Here is a 22,986-nt window from a genome sequence, read left to right as displayed (position 1 = left end):
CGGTTAAAAACAGGAAGCTCCGTTAAAAGTTATAATAATTTTAGCCGTTTGATCAAATTTTAAAGACATAGATTATATAATTAGTAGGCTCCGGATCCCTTTTCCATAAGCACCACACCAAGCAGACACACATAGCCAGATGGCTCCTGTTTATAGTTGCTAACGCCTCTGTACCCCCGACTCATGCATAAGCAAACCCTCACACCTTCCTTTCCCCCATTTAAACCCCCATCACCCTCCTCCTCCTCGTCCACATTCTCACCCAACGCAAACTCCTCTGAAAGCTTGCAAACCATTTCTACCTCCCCCCACCCCTCTCTCTCTCTCTCTTTCTCCCTCTCTCTCTGTCTAAAAATACATATCTATTAGCTATGGTGGTTCTGTCACGACCAGCTACATTAGACCGTTTTTCTGACCTAATCAAAACATGCAAGCCCACCAGCTTGTTCGCCGGCATCCCAGTCGTCGACCTCTCAAGCGCCAACGCAAAGCACCGCATAGTCAGGGCTTGTGAGGAGCACGGCATGTTTAAGGTGATCAACCATGGAGTCCCATTGGACTTCATGACCACACTGGAAGCCCAAGCTCTCAAATTTTTCAACCTGCCCCAGTCGGAGAAGGACAAGGCAGCCCCCGCCGACCCTTTCGGCTACAAAAGCAAGAGAATCGGTCCAAACGGCGACGTGGGTTGGATCGAATACATCCTCCTCAGCACCAATCTTGATGACATCTCTCATAAGTCCCTCCCCATTTTCAAGGAAAACCCTGAAATTTTCCGGTAAAAATTTTGCAAAAAACAGAGAGCTCTGTTCTTCTCTGTTTTTATTTATTTTCATTTTTTTTTACAAGCGATACTGGAAATCGTCTGCTTTACGAAGAAACAAAAACATAAACCAGTATAGTAACGCTCATCTTTTGGTCTCCTGCGCTCGTTTCAAATTCGTTATTCTAAATTAACTAATTTACTTGTTCTTTTTCAGTGACGCAGTGGAAGATTATATTACAGCAGTGAAGAACATGACTTTTGAAGTGCTGGAAATGGTGGCTGATGGGCTGGGGATTGATCAAAGGAATGTGCTGAGCAAGCTTTTGAAAGGTGAGAAGAGTGACTCATGTTTCAGGCTAAACTATTATCCGCCATGCCCAGAGCTTCGCGCATTGAGTGGACGAAGTTTGATAGGGTTTGGGGAGCACACAGACCCACAGATCATTTCTGTCCTGAAATCCAACAACACATCAGGCCTGCAGATCAGTCTCAAAGATGGGACTTGGGTTACAGTCCCACCTGATCAGACTGCCTTTTTCATCAATGTTGGTGATTGCTTGCAGGTACCCAATTTTTTTATGATACTTGCCTATTTTATGATTTTTTGTCACTTTTTTTTATCAGTCAATCAATCAATTGCTTTGGAATATTAGGTCAAAACCTGACTTCTAGTCTTTTAGCAGGTAACTTGCATTGCTTCTTCATTTTTCTTCCATAACACACTCTCACAACATCCCATAACCATCACTTCCTCCTTTGTCTTGGAGGTGATAAAACAATGGTGATTAACCTCTTGTTTTTTGGAGGGTGATAAAAAATCTTAGGATGTGTTTGCAGTAAAAGTAAAATAAACCTACTGTTTTTGCTAACTTGGGAGTGGGATTTTGATGCAGGTGATGACTAATGGGCGGTTTAAGAGCGTGAAACATAGGGTTTTGGCTGACACACAAAGTTCAAGGGTTTCAATGATCTACTTTGGAGGGCCACCTTTGAGTGAGAAGATAGCACCTCTGCCGTCTCTAATGGCAGAAGGAGAAGAAAGCTTGTACAAGGAGTTCACGTGGAGTGAATACAAAAAGTCTGCGTACAGGTCAAGGCTGGCCGATAATAGGCTAGGACTATTTGAGAAGTCTGCTGCTGTGATGCTGTCCAATTCCCAATTTTAGCAAAACCAATATATATTAGGGCTTTTGTCAAAGCTCAGAATAGGAGTGAAAAAGTTGACTTCAATTTGCTCGTGTTTTTTCACTTATTTTTTCTTCTGTTTCCTTTACTTTTTAACTTCCTTTTTTTTTTGTCTTTTTTTTTTTTTTTTTTTTTGCCTTTGGTTCTTTGTTTGGATGTAACAACCACCAAGCTTCTACATTAATGTGAGTTTATCATCTTCATGTCTTCTTGTTCAGAACTATCCATTGGGTTTCCATGTATAAACTTAAAATAGTTGTGTTGCATGTGTCGTACTTACCGGTTAGCTATAAATATTTGTCCCTATTTTGTTGAACATATTCTGAATTTGAATTATTATTTTTCTGGATAAGAAGAAACGTATTTTCAACAATTAACAAAAAAAAAATTTCGACGAACAGTATGATATTTACAAAAGTTATTTACATAGTCCACTCAGCGGTGTCACAATTCACAATTAGGTATCTAATTCATGTGAGTCAAACCAATCAAACTAAATGTAAAAAAACGTGCTAAAAATGAAATGCTAATAGTTGTTATAAACTGCTTTTTTTTTCAAAATCAATTGTAGATGCTTTAGCTTCAGTTGGCGCAGATAGTTATACTTATTATTAGTAGTCTACATTCCAGATTATGGGTGTAATGAACCTCATCCATTCAAGGGATGGTAAGTATCTCGCACGCGACTATTGCCGAAGAAATAATATCGCCTAATCTTTCTCCATTTTAGAAAGAAAAAAAACTGCTTTATTTTTCAAACAACAAAAAGAAATAGAGTACCTTCAATTATTATTCAATGCTTGTCGTCATCGTGTTACCTAAGTTTTTTTAGATATATAAACTGAAAAAGAAAGTGTTCATGAGTGTCATCTTTTCCAATTAACTATTGGTTTTAGTGGAATTATTTTTTATTTTGATAATATAATGTTACGTGCATAAATCATTTATTTTAATAAACCACATAAACATTGAATGATTCTGAGGCAAAACTACTCGCAGACGAGAAGTGGCCATCTAAGGGAGAAATATTCTACAATTCCATCACCTTATTGTGTTTTAGTTTTGGCCCCCTAAACATAAAATTATGTCGCCGTCCTGTTTATGCTTCCGGATTCTTCTTATATGGCCTACAACTTATAAAATACCCTTTTTAATTATATTATGTTCATTTCAATGCCACTATATTTCTTTTTTTCTTTTCTTTTAAGGGGGACAATCTAACTCTTCCAAATCCGGAGATGGCCAATTGGGAATTACACTCTAGTTGTAACTACAATCAAGTAAATTCACAGTTTATAAAGTATCGAACTCATAATCTCTCATTTTTTTTCCTTGAAGTAGTTGATTTTCGCACTTTTCTACTAAGCCACTTTTCGTGGCTATATTCTCAAAACACTTAAAAAAGCATAATATATAGATATATATATATATCTATTTTGTGAAATAATACGTGAGAAATTGTATTTTGAAGATTACACAATAACTGTCGCAAAATACTAATAATAATTTCTTTTTCTATTCTTTATGAGTTTCAAGTTTAATGAGCTGATAGATTTTTCTATGCACCTGAAATACAAGCTTGTACACCACATGACATAATATAAGTGAAGAGTGAATATAATTTTAGTGTCCTTTCACTTGTATTACAAACATAGCATACTATCCTATGTTCCAAATACAAACGGTGTACCAACTTAGATATATTAGTTTTTAGTTTTGATCAAAAGAAATGCACGTGTGTGCAATATATTTTGAGCCTTCAAATACTTTTTTAGAATCATATTGTTTAGTTTTGTCAACTTAAATGTAGAGAGGAACCTTCAACGGGACAGTGTCATTTTCCGAAAATATTTTGGTCGAATAAATCAATTTTCGCCATGAAAAATTATAGTATTTATATATAGTAGTTTATGAAATAGATAAGCAATTACTTAATTTCAAGACCCATTCACAACTATATATTCATGATGTGACTCAGATCTAGTCATTTGGACTCGAAAAGTAATGGTTTCCTGTTATAACTTAGACTTCTCATTTGTCCATAGTCTATGCCAGTATTCTGATCCGTTCCTTGGTCTGCTTGAGAGGTCACCACATTATTTTCTCAGTTTAATTGTTGAGAATGAATTTCACGTTGATAGAAGAAAGACTCTTGCATGAGCTTATTAAGAATTAGGCTACTTCTCATGTTGTCAATTAATTTGATGGTAGAACCTTAACTTTTTTATGATATCAGAGTCGGTTGTACCACGTATGAAAACCAACGGCTATACGTGCTCCACGTCACTCATTTATGTTGTCCGCTTGAAAATCCAGCACACACGTGAGGGGGCGTGTTGAGAATAAATCTCACATTGTTGGGAGGATAGACCTTCATGCACTTATAAGAAATTAGGCTACCCTCTATATTGCCAATTAATTTTACAATCCCTTTTTTTTTTCTTTTTTTTTTGTAGAAGCCAATTAATTTTATGATGAAACCTCAATTTTGTGTCATTAAACTATAGAAATACAATGGTCTTAAAAAATTCAGAAGTATAAAACGTTTTGGTACTAGAATTATTTAATTTCTCTCACATTTTCTTATGACAGACATGGTACAATTCATATCATATCCCATTTCAAAGCAAATATATCGAGCTAGGGATTTTGTTAACGTCGGTAGCTATCGCGCGCGAGATCAATATTTTAGACAACTCGTGCATGGGATTACCTTAATTATGAACAAAAGTGACCAGTGTAATTTGGTTATCATGTTATTCATACACTTAAGAGTGACTGACGTTAAAAACTTCATAGCTCGCTACTAAACATTTGAGGGAAACTCCAAAACTTAAACACATAACATGTTTGGGACACTTTTTGAAAGTTCGATGCTCTTTGTAGTCAGCCAAAACAGTGGATAACATCAACATGTTGAAAGATCCACTTCTTCCAGCATTTGGGGTAAAACTGAACATGTAAAGGGATTGATAGTTGATTGAAAAGAAAAAAAAAATGTTGTTACAGGGAGACCGACATCGATCTGGCCTTTAGAACCCTATTATTGAGCTTACTTTTATATTCAAAACTGACTTTAGAAAGTCTGAAGTAAATTATTCAATGGCTTAATTTCAACTACGCTCTTGAAATTCAATTTCAATCTCACTTTGTTCTCCTGAAACTCAAAAGTCATCAATTTACTATCCGAAACTCAATTTTGATACCACATTGCCCTTTAAAAACTCCAAAGTCGCCGTTTTACTTACTGAAACTCGATTTTAATCCCATTTTATTCTCTGTAACTCTAAACTCGCCACTCTACTCATTGAAATTCAAAATTTGTTATACATTGCCTTGTTTTTATTTTTTAAATTAAGTTCATCCATTCAAATTTTATAATTGGTAACATGTCAAATTTCTCTATGAAATAAATGGATAGTAAAAAAGAACAAAAAGAACTATGTTCTCTCTTCACCAGCCACCTCCATTAAGAACATAAGAAATAACCAGATCAATAAAACTAATGGATAAGGTGGCTAGAGATGGAGGGAGAAGGGATGAATGTATGGGCAACAATTAGAGAGAGAGAGAGGTTGGATAGATGAAACTGAGGAATTGTTTTTTGTATTTTTGTTACCTTTTCTTTTCTTTAATATGTTATACAATGTTTAAAAAAAAAATATATATATATATATATTTTTTTTTTTCAATCTATGTTGCACCATTTGATTTGATACGTGAACTTTATACTTGTGCTACATCAGTCATAAGTACATCCTAATTAGACCATGTAAACAGTTATTTAACCAAATACATAAATACAAGCCAAAATGGAATGAATATTAAGTTTCGAGAAGTAAAGTGATGACTTTTGAGTTTTAAGGGGTAAAGTGGGATCAAAATTAAATTTCAAAGAGCAAAATACAGATTTTTGAGTTTCGGTGAATAAAGTTGGGTTGAAATCAAATTCCAAGAAATATAGGAAAAAAAAGCCTAGTTCAATTGCCTGTAGGTTATGTACACTGAAGCTATAAACTTTACAGCTAAAATTTCAACCGAAATTCATTCATCGAGTGGGTTTTTATTTGGACGAATATTAATATTTGATAAATACTCGAACATGTAAATCTCTTCTGAGTGAATAATTCTACAAAGTACACACATGAGCTTAACTGATTAGAATGAGGATCTTTCAATTACATCCGTTCATCATATATCGTATGATTAGAAATTATTGTAAATTTTTTTATTTAAAATTAAATATAAACAGTACCTGATAAAAACTAACCGTACAACGATAAACGAATATGATTGGAATATTTCTGAGATCCTCACAAAGAGAATCCTTATTCAAGTTATTTGTCGTCAACCCTACAGTTTGACAGAGGGGGTCAGACTCAGACTAAGCTTTTTCTTTTAACATAAAAAATGTAATAAAAGGACCAATGCTTTTTTTTTGTTACCATATATGGGAAAAAGAGAGAGGGCAGAAAAGGAGATCAATGATTTCAGCATGAAATTCATGGGTTTTGGAGTCCCCACTTCCCCACACAAACAAGAAGTACGTAAGGGTGGGGGAGGTGTGCACAGTAAAATACTACGGAGCCCAGTCCCTCTCATCACTCTCACTGTCAGCAGCTACCACCTGCCAAATGTCCTAGGCCCTAGAGTCTATATTTGAAAATACATTCCAAGCTCTGCGCATCTCATTGCATGTAATAGGATTCTCTTCGTATCTTCTTTGTGGAAATTTAAAGACTCAATTAATTACGTTCGTTTAGTACGATTAAAAATTATTTTAAATTTTAAATTTAAAATTAAATATAAATAATACGTAATAAAAACTGATTGTACGATATACAATGAATAAACACAATTAATTATCTTCAAATCCCCATAAAAAAGATCCGGATAAAATCTTTGTCCCATTATTCCATCATTTTCCTATGAGATAGCCATTTCATCATTATGGCTACGTTGGAGTTTCGTCCTTATGGCTATCTTTTAGATTTTGGACAGCCTGTATGAGAAGATTTTGAAGACCATACCTGAAAATTATAAAGAGGATGATTCTTTCTCCTCCTAATTTTTTTTTTCTTCTCTTCTCTTTTATTTGAATTATTACGGTTTAATCATGTTAATATCTTATATTAATTTTTTTTAAAATAATAAGACAAAAAATAATATATAAGAGGAGGGCAAAGAAGGAGATGGAAATAGGAAGGAAGAGAATTCTATTCCAAATTATAAAGGTATCATTCTCCAAGTAGTTTTTAGTAATTTACATTTTTAGACAACGTGTTGATGTCAAGAAGCAAAACCTATGACGCTTAATTTGACTCTCAATGGATTAATTGAGTCACTTTTGACTAGCTAGACCAAGCAAAATTTAAATGTGTTCAATTGTCACAAACACAGATGGTTTTGTATCCATGGATTAGCTCTCACTATTTTCCTTCAATATTTGATTTCTACCAGGTTAGTGTAAGGCAGCAGGCACTATGAAGAAGCTTGGTACCTTATGACTCAAATTAACTAAAGTCTAAAGCTTATTCCTCAACATAAAAATTAGGTAATTTAGACAAATATCAGAAAGAAAAATGGAATCCACTAGTATTATACCCTCATATGTTGGTCCAGTAAGTAAGGCAAACATCCACGTCAACAATTAAAGTGTCCATGACTTTAAAACAAATTACATCAGTTACCATCGATTTCCTATGATTTGAATAGCAAATCTTTGTGATCCCTGCATATGATGAAAACTTAATGAACGAACAGCTCGTTTAGGTTTTGTGGTTTATTGATACTTGGAGAACAGATATGACGACGAAAATTGCTTTAGTTGTCTACCTGCATGTGTGAGATGGATTTTTTGTATGAAAATTGCGATTGCATATTTGTTTGAACCAGTCAATTGAGTTTTTAGCCTTCATAATTTGAGTAAGGGTGAATGAGGTCGCTGGTTTCTGTACACCAAGTAATTTGTGTTCAAATTGAATTTGTGTTCGTTAACATGTAGTTTATGCTTAATGGGTCAATTGGGTTTGCTGGGGGGTATTGGGTTACGTAGGTGTTAGGACAGGTACGAAATAGCATTATTAGTTGATCCCTAGTTGTTGTTGTCTACCTAGAGTCCGAATCTTCGGCGGTTCTCTTTGTGAGGATTTCGGAAATCCATAAATCGTATCCGTTCATCGTACATCGTACGATCAGAAATCATTTTAAATATTTTTATTTTAAAATAAACATAAACAATACTTGACAAAAACTGACCGTACGATGTACAATAAACAGACGTAATTCACGGATCCTCAAGATCCTCACCAAAAGAATCCGAAGAGGATCCTGTTGGGTCTACCTACAAGGTTGAATGAAAATAAATTACCTGTGGTACCTGATTGTGTGGAAGATTATCAAGGTTTTTCTACGGTTTGTGAAGTGAGTTTTTACAACTGATTTGTTGTTGTCTACCTACATGGGTGGAATAAAAACAACAAAAGTGGAAGATTTCAAGTGCCCAAGAAATTAGAAATCTTTATTTGGCGGCCGGTGCTGTGCATCGGCGGTTAAAAGCAATCTGAGACGGAAACAAGTCTATGTAGATGATAGGTGACCAAGAAATACAAGACCTCTTGGTATGCATGCCTTTTGCAGCCGGATGTTTCTAGTCTACAAGGGAGTAAAAATTGGACTATTTCCAATAGAAACTCTTAATCGACTTATATTAAGTTTCTCTAATTTTTACCGTTGGGCAACGTCGTTTGAGTCGATTTTCTTCTTTGAGCTCGACTTTGGTGAATACAAAGATCTGAAAAGTTATATTGATATGAATTGACAACTCAAGAAAAAGTTTGAGATATTCTTCTGCATATGCGTGAATCTAGGAAATCCACGCATGAACAATTATGCAGTCACTATTGTCCTATGCAATAATTTTTCTACTTCAAGAGGACATCAAGTACTCCGCATGATGCTGTTCTTTTTCTAAAAGTAGAAAAATTATATTTGCCAAAATTAGACAAACCTTTAAATTATTGTGCTTTATCCACGCATGAACAATTATGCAGTCAGGACTGTCCTATGCAAAAAAATTTCCACATTGAGTGCAATGTATGATGCTGTTCTTTTTTCAAAAATAGAAAAATTATATTTTGCCAAAATTACACAAACCTTTAGATTATATATGTGCTTTTTCATCCTTGAAGGGTAATGCTGTTAAATCTATGAGTATTATATATACTAGCCTCTCTACACGCGCTTACGCATGTGCGGAAGGTCCTTTTATAATTACAGTATTCTACGCACAACTTATACAATTTAGATGTATTTATCTACGTGGATTTGAAAAGTGAATTAAACATCAAAAGAATGAAAGTAACTTTATCATATATTTGATGGAAGCAAAATATCTTTGTACACAACATTTCTTGTGAAAACTCCTTTGTGACTGTGTAATTCTCCTTTCTTCACCAAGATTTTTGTTGAAGACGACAATACTCCCCTTGATAAAGCCACGTACAATTGTTCATGACTGAATACTTGGTCTGGTAGATAAATACCCACATTTGGTAATGTCTGCCCTTGTATTTATTTATGGTTAGTGCAAAACTCAAATTCATAGGAACTGTTTTCTCATCAGTTCAAATAGGAGTCCGGCACTTTCTGTGGTCTTTAAAAAGATTCTCGGTAAAAATACTCTAGTTCCAGCAAATAGGCCAATTAAGATTTCAGCATCAATTAGATTATTATAAGCTCCATGGCAAGCTAGTCTTATGCCATTGCACAACCTCATCTTCGGATCGATATTTCTTAAAAGCATTATGGTGGCATGCCACCAAGTGAAATTGAATTCAAGAATTCTTGTTGATACAAATTTCTCACATTGTCACCAACTAAATCGAAAGAGTACAAGATGCGTTCAAACCCCAAAAATTATCAATGATCATTTGATTGAGTTTGTTAGCATCCTAATTTTTTTGGAGTTATAACCGCTCTTTCCACCAAGTATCTTGCATCATTTACATGACATTCCAAATCGGGAAAAACTTGATTAACCAATTGGACAATGGATTCTTCGCCATTCCATGGTACGACTATAGATGATGGTAATTGCATCATGTTGTCAATCGCTATTTCTTGTTCCCCATTACCAACACGAAGTAAGAATTCTGAAAAATCTTGATCGTTGATGGATCTCATGTTTTGCCTAAGGCGAAGGATTTCCACATGTCCCTAAAATGAAGCATTAATAATACTTGCTTGCATCAATTTAGACCTCATACCTTTCGGAACAACATGAAGAATTTGTCAAAAATCTCCTCCGAAAATCATAACATTTCCTTCATCTGGCAAATCAACTCTTATTATATATTTGAATGTTCAATCAGCCTCAAATGCAAATTGGTGTGTCATTGTTGCTTCATCCCAAATAACATCTGATGTTCTTCTTATCAATTATGCCAAATCTAACTAGATGCTAGTAGAGCATGTGGAAGGTGCATCTGGACTGAGGGGAATTTTAAATCTTAAGTGTGTTGTCCTTCCTCCTGGCAATATTGTTGCTGCAATTCCAGATGATGTTGTTGCCAATATAATATGACTATTTCTCCTTAAGGTTGCTAACAATGCACGATATAGGTATGTCTTTCCTGTCCCTTCAAGGCCATCCACAAAATATATGGCATGGTCTCGACGTTGAATTGCAGATACAATCGAGTCATATGTCGCCATTTGATCTTCATTTAGATTATGCACCGCATTGAGGTCTTGTCAGAGATGTCAAGTGAAACTTCATACTTCATCTTATATTATTCTTGAAAGTGTGTTGTCTCTAACACAATCTTGTGTTATTTGTGGTAGATTGTAATCAGACACAAACTTATTATGTTGCACTAATAGCTCGTTTAAGTCTTGCAAAAGCTTGTTCAAGATAGAACTATTACTTGTGGTATTTGAAACAGAATAATCTTCTACCATAAATGAATTAAATTCATCCCACAATCTTCTTACTCCATGCAACTCACAGTAAACTAAGATGGTAACAAACAACCTTTGTAAAGCTGACGGCATCCGAATGTTAGAGACATCATGAAGACATTGTTTGATGTTATATCATCTTCTAGCAAACCTCGTTGTTGCACTATTTTCTTAAACGTTAGTTGAACGATGTCATTGACTGTTCTTAAATTCTCAAATGATGTTAGTCCTTTAAGATGATTAAGAAGGAGGCCCAAGTAGAATTTTGTCACCCTCATTTGGAAAGATTGCATATATTCGGCCAATAACTTTCTGGTTATTGTTCCCTTCACTCCAAATTTTATCTTTTTGACTCCATCTGAACTGTTCAAGGAACTCTCGGTATAAGTATTGTCGTGCTTCCGTGCAAGTGGCATTCTTGGTAAAAAAAAAAACTCTATCAACATAGTCATCGAGTTTGTGTCATCTACCAAAATATATGATACTCTTTGGTAAGGGTAAAAGTGAACAGTTTGTCCTTCGAGAAGATGAATCTATAGTCGTTCGACCGATGGATAAAGTCGATTAGTTACAAATTTGAATATTCTCCATAAAGCTTCAGGTGCACAAACCCATCTTGCATCAACAAACTGCTTTATTTCATTTTGAATAGGTTCCGGATGAACTTCAAAAGCTACTCTGTCGAGACCTTTGTAAACATATTTATACAAGTAATATAACAGTCATATCTGAGGGGTAGCCATGAGTTATACAGAATGACTCACTGATTGTCCACCATTATACGTGCATTCTAATTTAATGGAACAGGATCATGATTATCTCTTCTACGATAGACTGAATAAGAATCATTTCCTTGAACTGTAGTTGGTGCAAATGGTTTGTGATAATTTCGTTTACAACTCCCACATTTCATACAGGGTGATTGTGAATTGTGCCTTCCACATGGACAATGTATCATATGCCTTAACACAGCATTATACAGTTCAAGCTCTTCATTTGGATTTGGTATTTCAGCCCACATCATCTGGTCATAATCATCGGGACTATTAAGCATATCATTTTCTTCTAACATGAGAATCATGTGGACATGAGGGAGACCACGCTTTTGAAACTCAATGACATATACATATGTAAGAACTCTACCCAAAACATCTTTTTTTTTTATAACATCATTCTTCAACTCTTCGAATTTTGCACGAAAAACCTTTGTAAGCAAATCTGGTCGATCTTGTAGTGTTTGGCCAGGTAATAGCTCATCACTTATTTCTTCCCAAGTTGGATTACATGTCATTGTTAGGAAAATATCTAGTCTTCCATACTTTTGAGCCAAAGATATTGCATCTTGATACCTTTGATACATGTCACGGGGACCACCAACAAAAGGTGACAGTAATATAGTCCTACGATGACCGATGTTTCTTGTATTTGTTTTGTTATAAATCATTAATAAGTCTAATTATATTTGGTTTGTTATAACTCATTAATAAGTCTCATTTGATATGATTGAACATGAAAATGAAGCACATATGTTATTGTATAAATGGATAAGTTTTATACTTGCATTATTTTGTCCTACAATTAATGAGTATTGTAGTCCTCGGTAAAATTCAGATCGAATTGTGTGTTGATTATCACACATCCATCTAAGCTTTTGTGATTCAATCTTTACGTAGTTATCAACTACATATTGCTGCAACAGGCGACCACCATGAAGTAGAAACGATTCGTTGTGTTGATAAATCTAAAATGATAAAAAAAAATTTCACTCAACATAATATAATTTAAAAAATTAATATTAAGTGTACAGAGATGAAGGTCTTCGGTTACCTAAAGAACATAAGAATAATAGTCACATTGTCACTTTTATGCGGTTGTTATTTCGAATATTCACATCCCATCCATATGTTCCATAAGGTAACAACAATGGATATTGTAAAGGGTCATAGTAGCCGACACGATCTTTGATACTCTTAAGTTGACCATCTATAGTTTGCACAATGATATCCCGACCTCTAATGTTTTCTGATCCTTCACCACCTAATATGATTGCAGCAATCTGAGATGTAGACGGTAAATAATATTGTTGTTGGTTTGCAAGCTGAACCTTGATAATCAATCTGCAATTTTGCAAATCTTGACGTTGTGCTAGGTTGTGAAATATTTGCACAAATTGGTTATATTGATTCAAGATTTCTTGGATTTTTTGAACGACATTTCTGTTTAGTGCTTCACTTTCTTTCATCCGATTGTCTATTTCATGAGCTATGTCATATATATGTAGGAATCTCGGTCTACTATCTCCAACAGGCAAGAGACTTCCTATCTTATTGATATATGGAACCTTGAGCACGAAAAGTATGTAGTCATTATTTGACAAAAGGTTGATGGAAGATTAGGAACGTGTATATGACCCAATATCTTTATGGATATGGTGTTAGGTTTTTATCCATTCACCCCGGGTTCGAAACTTCCTTTTCCCTAAATTAAGTAATAGTTTCGAACTCTCTCTCTCCCCTTAATAATAGTAAATTAAAAAAAAATGTATAGGAACGTGCCAACTTGTCACAAACAATGAAGTTCAGGTGGTTAACTGTAAATTGTAAAGTTTTAATAACTGCATTTTTGCTCACCACCTTTAGTGGTAGTAACGCTCACCACCATATTCAATATTGCTAGGCAAGTTTAAATTTTGAGAGTTGTGAAATAAATGCACTCATCTAACAATGATAAATACGATGGTGAACATTACCATCATTTAAACTGGTGAGCAAAAATATTTTCCTTTAGACCAACTTCAATGATTGGGGTTAAAACCAAAATTTTTAACTTAGAAAATTTAGGTTTTAACCCAGAAACAATTTTTATGCTCCAAAGGTTATGGGTAAAAATTTAGCACGAGATTATTAAGAATGAATTTAGGCTGAAATTTTTTTTTTTCAGTATTTTTTTAGAACAAAATTTATGTAGATTATCAAAATTTATTTTTACATTTTAACCTAAAAATATTTAGATTCCGATAAGAGTTGAAAATTTTTTTCACTAAATCAACTCCATGAGACATGTATTTTTAGAGTTTTTGGGTTACTTTGATTTAAATAAAATCTTTAATTTTTTTACCCATTGGATTTAATTTTGGGCCGTTAGATATTTTTTTTACCGTTATATTTGGCATATTCGATCTCAACTGTTGGATTCAATGTATTTAATAGAATCTGAACCATTGGATTAACCAAAGGTCCAATAATTAAAATCGTCAGATCGGAAAAAGAGTTGTTGGGCCCGTTTTTGGTGGTCCATACTTCATGTCAGCTCTTGCGCATCTCGCGCCTGGGGCACGTCACCTTGTTGCGGCCTCCACTTTTCTAGGTGCGTCCACACCCTTAAGGTGGCCCAGCCTTTTAACCCTGACCGGAATTCTGAATCAAATTTGCCCAAATTTTAGGTTTTAACTCGAACCTAATTTTAAACCAAGTCAATAAAAAATGATTGAGTTAGTTTAAAACCTAAATTTTAGATTTTCTTAAAATAAAACCAACTCATATTGATAAAAAATTTAGTGTTGTTGGGACAGTGTTTTTTGGGTCGATGGATTATCGGGTGAGGATTACACAAAAAGGAATAACAACACCCTACATCAAAGGTGAACCAGTTGGACTGAATCCAAGTACCCTGTCATGGGTTGGGTTGGGCTCTTTAGGTTTGAGACCAAGCCCATAACTCATTCTGGATTCCACTCTAGCCCATCATTATTTTCCTTTTATTCGGTTACAAGCCCATCATTATTTTAAACTCACGATTTTGCCACTTTTTTCTACCAAAAAAAATAAATTAGTGTTTACCTTGTTGTTCATTCAATTCCTATTTATTTTGTGTAATCAGAAATTAGTATAATTAGTGCGTTGTTAAAATTTGCAGTACACATTGGAATGGAGCAGAATCATGATGGTAATGGAATAAAAACCAAACAAGAATTAAGTAGGAGAGAAAACAAAAAACAAAAAACCTATAACTGAAAACATATGGCTGGATTGAAAAAGGAAAGTGATTTTAGCGCACATTTTTTTTTCTTTTATACACCTTGTTTGTTTTTTGTTTTTTGTTGAATAAACCGGAAAAAAAGAAAAGAAACAAAGAACATAAATAAACAGGAGTGTACCGAGAAATAAATAGGTGTTCCATTAAGAAACTTGTTAAATCAAAGGTAATTAATTCATAATCTTTTATATAAAGGAAAACTAATGAAAATGACTTGAAAAATTTGAGTTTTAACGATAAGAACAAAATAAAAGGTAAAGTTAATAGTACCATGATTGACTTTTTAGTGTAAAAATATAGTTTTTTGTTAAAATGAACAGTACCGGAAGTTTTTCTTTAAAGTCTCTTTATATAATTATTGTTGTATGATAGGAATGTAATTTTCAAATGTAACTAGGGTAGGACTCCAATCTAAATAGGCAATGATATAACCCTATTATATTGTAATACTTACACAAATGAATGAGTCATATTTCTATATACTATCATTCGTCTAGGTTTTTTTCCTCAATGTCCTGGGGTTTCTTTCTTCTTCTTCTTTATATTGTAACACTTTACACAAATGAAGAAGTCATATTTCTATATACTATCATTCGTCTAGGTTTTTTTCCTCAATGTCCTGGGGTTTCTTTCTTAGGTTTAGGTCCCCTCTGTTATATCTTAGGTTTACATATGGATATTGTTGGCTATCTCACTATCACTCGCTCTGATATTTCATTTGATGTCAATATTGTTGCTTTGTTTATGAGCTCGCCTCGCCCTACTCATATGATTGCCACTAAACGAATTTTCCGTTATATCAAATGTACAATGGATTTTGGCATCACATTTACCCCTTAGCTTGTTTCCACTACCCTATACACCTACTATGGTGCTGATTGGCTTGGCTATCTGGACATTTGTTGTTCCACCACTAGTTACGTTGTTTATCTTGGTTCTAATCACATATCTTGGTGCTAAAAAAAGCAGCTGACCATATCTCGTTTCAGTACCGAATTGGTATACCATGCCCTTGCTCATGCATGTGTCAAAACCACCTTGATTTGTTTTCTCTTGCACGAGCTTGGTGTTCGTTTATATTTTCATGTTCTCTTGCACTGTAATAATCTTAGTGCCACTTACCATCCTTCTCACGTCATATTCAACTTGATTACTATTTTGTTTGTGAAAAGTTGGCTCGTGACAGTTATCGAGTTTATTATATTTCTTTCACTGATCAAACTGCTAACCTCTTTACCAAGGCTTTTCATCATCCTCTGCATGGTGTATTTTGTTCCAAACTTGTCCGATTAGGCTCGTCCAATTTGTGAGGGTGTTCAATTAAATTTTAATTAATTCGAATTTTTCTGTAATTATTGTTTGTATTATAGGAATGTAAATTTTAATTTAACTAGTGTAAAATTCATATCTAAATAGAAATAGATACTATCAGATATATTATAATACTTTACACAAATCAATACAATGAGTCATATTTTTATAAAATAATTTTTCACTAAAAAGAAAAAAAACATGTTTAAAACAGCCATGTAGAGTGAGCATTTTGGTTATTAAATAATTAATAATTTGGCGAACCATTCTCAATTTAATATAAATGAAAATTCAGGGATCACACATGTGTTTTGTTCTACATGTTTCCGAGCCGTATAACAACGCACCAGAGTGAGTGGCGACAGAGACCGCTTAGAGAGAGAGAGAGAGATCTCTACAAATCTCTCCTTTTCTCTTCTCTTCTCATTTTTCTCCGCTCCAGATTTGTTTGAGCAATGTCCGACGAGCCTGCTCCCAGTCGCTGGTCCTTTCAGGTACTCACTCACCAATTCGCTTATTATTTTCTGTTTGTTTCCCGAGAAAATGCTGGTCGAATTGAAAAGTTTGGCACTTGAACGAAACTATGAGTAGAGTGGCTGTTAGCTTTTTCTGGGTTTGAATTAGAAACTGAAGCAACCCAATTTCTATTTTCGTTTGTTTTGCTTGCTTCTGTTTTCTATGCTGACAAATATGAGCTCACTAGCTCAGTGATCTCGATTAATATAATTTTTGTTTTGGGGTTAATTATATGCTTAGAGTTGAGTATATTTGGATAGAATTCTGGTTGTTGAGATTATGTAGTTGCGAATCTTGATCTGATGGATAGGATTGAATCAAGAATTCGTGGATTTATCTCAGCTAAAATTATGTACATTTCTAGGATTTTAAATTGTTTTATGATGCGAAGTTTGGTAGAAAGAAAGCGCCGGAGCCGCAGCAAAACGGGCAGTCCACTAATGGAGCAGTGAGTAATGGAAGTAGTTCCGGAGTGACCGCGAATGGGAATGGTCACGTGAAGAGGACAGCTGACTTGGCCATCTATGAGCAATTTCAAAACCAGGTAGTGGATTTGATCTTATCATGTAGTGAATTGGATTTGACATATTGCATGAACTTGTACAGTTGCATTCATTTGTTCTTCGGTTTCATCTGTTTTTCAGGGTAGGGGCCCCGTGCCTCACTCAAATGGAGTCTTATCTGATCAACATGATGAAATACCGTATGTTATCTGGCAACTTTTCATTGAAGAGTGCTTCTTTCAGAACCTAATGACATTTTTTTGTGAACTCCACAGGCAGAAGTCCCTTTTACCTTCTTTTGAATCAGCAGAAATGCGTTCTTTAGGAGAGAGTTTATGCAGGTGATTTTAGATGAATGACTTCACATGATGGAATACAAGTTACTGCTATTACATATTATTTTTTCCCGGTGGCCAAGGATGATTACAGTTGGCACCCTGAAAGTTTTGTCATTTATTTACCATGCGTTGTGTCTTGTGCAGGGATATAATTCGGGGTAGTCCAGATGTTAAGTGGGAAAGCATCAAGGGATTAGAGAATGCCAAGCGTTTGCTCAAAGAAGCAGTGGTCATGCCAATTAAATATCCCAAGTACGTCTGGTCAATGAACACCTCATGTACCAAATTTATTTAATAAACAGTTCACGATTTAACGTGTTTGTTCTTGCATTTTTATGTACTCCTATATTTTTTTTGTTCGTAAAGTTCAAGAGAATCAGATTGCTGAATTGCTAGTTGTTTGCTAGTGAAGCATGGTCTCAGTTTACATTCCCTTTTCTGTGACATTGAAACCAATATGAACTTAATTTAATCATGGTTCATGCTAATTGCTTTAAGTATTTCTTTTAAATTTGTGGAGTACCAAATGTTTTTCTTTATGTTAAGTGAAATTAATTAATATGTGCTAGAATATTTTGATACAATTTCTTGCAGCTACTTGTCTAGAAATTGGGATAAAACTGTGAAACAACCATATTGAATTAACTGGCAACACTTTTGAAATGATGGCACGATGCAAGATCATTCAAATATCAAACTGATCTTTCTATTTTCCTCAGGTACTTTACTGGACTTTTAACACCGTGGAAAGGTATTCTCCTTTTTGGCCCTCCAGGGACAGGAAAGGTTTGCAATTCTTTCCAATCCTGTTGATTGTTTATGTTTCTTTTTCCGTGCTTTGGTTATACAGTATTTGCTTACCCAAGAAAAGTTGTTAACCATATTGTATTTGTACCTATCCTTGCTGAAGTGATCATGCTATTTGGGTGGGGGTGGGGGATTGGGAGATGGGTTTTTAAAATTAATTTGTTAAAATCTTACTTTGATCGAAAATTGCTCCCCATGCAATGAGTTCTTGTGAAAAACTTCCTCTGAAATGAAGATGAATTTTCAAAGTCCTGTTGATGCACAACCCAGTTAATCTTTTACAATGATACTTTGGACAAAAATTAATTTAAACATCTGATGGTGCAGACAATGCTTGCCAAGGCTGTTGCAACAGAGTGCAAGACCACATTTTTCAACATTTCAGCATCGTCTGTTGTCAGCAAATGGCGTGGTATGTCAGGGTTGAACTATTTTCTGAAGATCATGCTTGTTTGTTTGCTTATTTGTCATAAAAATGGATGGGGAAGAATTTATTAGGGTCTAAATTTTCCAGCTTGTTATCTGAGCTTCCTATCTGTTCTTTAATATTTCCTTCAATTTTAATGTTTGCATAATTTTTCAGGCGACTCAGAGAAGTTAGTGAAGGTGTTGTTTGAGCTTGCTAGGCACCATGCACCATCAACTATATTTATTGATGAAATTGACTGCAATTATTAGTCAACGTGGTGAGGACGAAGTGAGCATGAAGCAAGTAGGCGTCTGAAGACGAGCTACTCGTACAGGTGATGTTTGTTTTTAAAGAGTGCTGCTTTCTTAGTGTTCTCTCCCATCATATGTTACTTGTGTTGATCACAGAATCTTGTTTTCTGCATCGTATCAGTTTATAACATTTGAGAAACTATGTTAACACTGTGCTTAGAACTTTTAATTGTCTTGGTTCCGAGCATCAGGATATTCCACATGTCAACTATGCTTGTTCAAAAATTGATTAGCTTGTATTAGATTGCAGATGGATGGTTTGACAAAGACAAGTGAACTTGTTTTTGTTTTGGCTGCTACAAATCTTCCCTGGGAACTGGATGCAGCCATGCTCCGGCGTCTTGAGAAGCGAGTATCCTTTTGAAAAATTAAATTATGCTTAGTGATATGTGCAAGTCAACTATATGGAAACGACAGAAGCTATAATTATTAGCATATCATGTAATACACTTTGTTACAAATCTCATAGGTCTGAATGAAAATCATAGTTTCACAAGCATTAACGGAGCACAAGCTATTTGAGTGCTGGTAACTATATTTGCGTGTATATGAATATGCATTACATGCCAGGATATTCAAGATGTCTAAATAGAATCAATAGATGCGGGATCATTTTGGGGTTGATTATGGTATAGAACACGGGAAGGTTCACCTGCTGTATCACATCCATTGTCCGTTGTTTGCGTTCTTTTCTAGCTAGGTATCATAATACGAGGCAGTTTTTTACATGATCAATATTCTGTATCCAGCCATTTTATTCGGCTTCTCCATTAACCATGAAAAATTTAGATTCTTGTGCCTCTGCCTGAACCAGAAGCAAGAAGAGCCATGTTCGAGGAGCTCCTGCCAGTACAGCCTGATGAGGAGAAGCTTCCTTATGATTTGTTGGTGGATAAAACTGAAGGATATTCAGGTTCAGATATTCGATTGGTGTGCAAGGAGGCTGCTATGCAGCCTCTGAGACGTGTAATGACATTCCTTGAAGACAAAGAGGACACGGTTCCTGAGGATGGTATGTGACTCTAAAAGTATTAACCAAAATTGGATGCATATGAGCTTAGTGTAAATACGAACCTGGGCAACGGGTTTTTGTTTCGACGCGTTCGGTAAAAGCTTATGCCATGATGTTTTTGGTTGCAGAACTGCCCAAGGTTGGACCGATCAAACACGAAGATATTGAGACGGCTTTGAAGAACACAAGGCCGTCTGCTCATCTCCAAGTTCATCGTTACGAGAAGTTCAATGCTGATTATGGTAGTCAAATACTCCAATGACGGCGCACAATCTCTCTTGTCTTGTATCGTTAGATGTACTTTTCGTAGTTTTGAAGATCACTAGATTATCATTGCCCACTCGCATTTATAGGGTTCTGATAAGTGTGATTCACGTAAAACCGAATAAGAACTTGGCTTCCTTGACAAAAAAATAGGTTACTTGATTTGTATTTCTAAGATTCTGGTTTTGTGATTCTGATTCGATGTAACATGTAAGAACAGATTAGCATGGATAGGCATTAATCTTTTGAATTCAAGTTTGTGCTCCCACAGTGCAGCAAAGTTAAGTTCTTTCGCTGGTGAAATGATTTTAAAACTTTGAACTCACGTTACTCTGTTCTACACCTAATGATTTATAAAATCTACGCTACTTAGCGGGATAAGACTTTGTTGTTTGAAACTTATGTTACTTCGTTCGTGTTTTCCGCCATGTTATGATTTGAGTTTCATTTGTCCAAAGTTCATTTCTTCCAATCTTTCATATAGAACTTTAGAAAAGCTACATGCAAGAGAGTTTCATAACAACACAGAAGAACCATCCTACCATGAAAGAACTCGCTGAGCATTAAGATCATATAAACGAAAAAAACTACTGAAAAACAATGTCAGCTCCATGTTTAGTTGAAACCCCTTCGATAGATCAGCCGGTTTGTCCAAACTTTGCATCGGTCCACGCTTTGGCAATTGTTCGTTTCATGTCCGGATCCCCTTCATCCTACATATTCTACAAAATCCGTTGCATACGGTAATTAACAAAGCAGAGAAGAAACACAGTACACATTTTCCTATATGACAATGTAAGTATTTGGTAACCTCACCTTCATCAAGGCCATGATTCCTGCCATGGGATCTTTCTCTTTATCCAGACTCGGCTTCAGCTGTAAGATCAAAATAACGAATGCGTTCAGTTACATTTCTCCGTTTTCCGAAGCATAAAATGGGAGAGTTCAAAGATACGATGAGACATACCTTGTCCTCCTTAAATTTCAAGTCCAACCAGTAATCCTTTGAAGTTTTAGCCAAATTGATAACAACCCTTGTAGGCTGAACCAGCACCTTACACTTCTCTAGATCGATCTCCTTGTTCAGCTTAGGCAAACCGAACCTGTAATTCTTTCCTTCCACATCATGGAATTTGATGTCAAATGACATAGGCTTGAAGTCGGTCTCTATCTTCTCTGATCAACTCCCTCCAGAAATCTGTATATCTGCAAGGAAAAAAAAGCGAAGGTGATCAAACCGAAACCTAATGCAAAAACACATGGTGAATATGTTCGCACCTTCACTTTGTCCTTATCCTGATCCCAGCTGAACGACGAAAGCGTAGTGTAATGCAGAGTTGGGGTGGCAGTATCAGTTGAAATTGGAGTTGGGATTTGCAGTGCAGGTGAAGCAGCAGCCTCTTGTGACATCTGCAATGATCAAAAACCACATTATTTCCCATACGTGAACATAGCAAGATTCCATATCTGGCCTTGAAATGGCGGGTTCATACGATCTTAACAAGCGCTTATCCGTCACTAGATACCATAATAATCTTACTCTCTCTCAAGCATTACAACATTTCAAAATGCTAAAGCAAAGACAAAATTATGAAGTTGGTTTGAAATCAAATTTTGACAAGACGATATTCTAAATTAGTCTAATCTACGGAAAGAGAGATTCAACCTTGGGTTCATGATCCGTGCCAAATCATACTTCAACAACACATGTGAAAGAATACACAGGCATTGATAATACTGAGCTCATAAGCTCACTTCACACAAAATTCTAAAATCAAATACAAGTTTCCATAATTTTTTTTTTTTTTTCTGGGTCAAATATAAACCAATTTTCACACAAAAAATGTGGGGACATTACCAAAACAATCACATTGTGGCAAAAATTTCACTACATGTTAGAGGCATGTCAAAAATGTAAATATTGAATAGCAAATGCTGAGATACAAAAACAAAATGGGAACTTTTTCTCCAGAGTGCGAATCTCAGTGGAAATGAGGTTGATGACACGGGATCGTTTCGCAATGCTCTGAAGGTGGCGGAGCTCCTCCACGTCCAGCGCCACTTCCTCTGCCATTTGCTAATTCGTTCTCCAAAGAAATGGCTTTTCGTTTTCTAAGAGAATTTTAACGAAAATCTCACGGTACTATTTATTTTAACGAAAAACCATATTTTTATACTAAGAATCAATTCTGGTACTATTCACTTTACTTCCATTTTCATTAGTATTTTTTTTTTCAATGGATTTTTATATTTAGGAAAACAAACAAAAAAATACCGAAAAACTTTAGTTTTAATCAAAATGATAAAATAAATGTGTAAGTGAATAGTATCAGAAATGACTTTTTAAATCAAAAATGTCATTAGGGGTATGCTATCCACACACCCCAAATTACTTCTCACACACCCCTTGTTAATTTCTGTTCCTTGATCTTTTTTAATTCATCCGATCTGACGCCCAAAAATTAAAAGGATGTGTGAGAAGTAAAATGGGGTGTGTGGATATCACACCCCATGTCCTTAACGTTAAAAGTGAATGGTACCAGAAATGTTTTATTAAGATTCCCTTTA

The 22,986-nt window shown here is 35.1% G+C and overlaps 3 protein-coding genes across 3 annotated transcripts; 2 read left to right on the top strand and 1 right to left on the bottom strand.

Moving 5' to 3' along the window:
- The first annotated feature begins 207 nt into the window (after positions 1-207).
- Positions 208-2,352, top strand: LOC103951277 (gibberellin 2-beta-dioxygenase). The gene is made up of 3 exons (XM_009362611.3): positions 208-778; positions 981-1,329; positions 1,660-2,352. Exons 1-3 carry the CDS (start codon positions 372-374, stop codon positions 1,930-1,932), a joined length of 1,029 nt encoding a protein of 342 aa, XP_009360886.1. The 5' UTR covers positions 208-371; the 3' UTR covers positions 1,933-2,352.
- A 14,221-nt stretch (positions 2,353-16,573) lies between these two features.
- On the top strand, positions 16,574-20,673 carry LOC103951279 (katanin p60 ATPase-containing subunit A-like 2). The gene is given in 11 exon segments (XM_048590984.1): positions 16,574-16,752; positions 17,139-17,318; positions 17,419-17,477; positions 17,553-17,618; positions 17,760-17,867; positions 18,335-18,401; positions 18,750-18,834; positions 19,006-19,159; positions 19,386-19,494; positions 19,932-20,154; positions 20,283-20,673. Coding segments are annotated over 11 exon segments (1,224 nt in total). The 5' UTR covers positions 16,574-16,713; the 3' UTR covers positions 20,417-20,673.
- A 207-nt stretch (positions 20,674-20,880) lies between these two features.
- Positions 20,881-22,519, bottom strand: LOC103951278 (calcyclin-binding protein). The gene is given in 7 exon segments (XM_048590954.1): positions 20,881-21,140; positions 21,235-21,294; positions 21,386-21,597; positions 21,600-21,624; positions 21,697-21,828; position 21,959; positions 22,380-22,519. Coding segments are annotated over 7 exon segments (627 nt in total). The 5' UTR covers positions 22,493-22,519; the 3' UTR covers positions 20,881-21,056.
- Between the last annotated feature and the right edge of the window lie 467 nt (positions 22,520-22,986).

Source organism: the organism of the source record quoted next, unplaced genomic scaffold (assembly GCF_019419815.1).
Source record: "Pyrus x bretschneideri cultivar Hongxiangsu unplaced genomic scaffold, Pyrus_bretschneideri_v1 Contig33, whole genome shotgun sequence".
NCBI classification, from domain to species: domain Eukaryota; kingdom Viridiplantae; phylum Streptophyta; class Magnoliopsida; order Rosales; family Rosaceae; genus Pyrus; species Pyrus x bretschneideri.
Note: the sequence above shows the minus strand (reverse complement) of the source record. Positions and strands in the feature narration are given on the sequence as shown.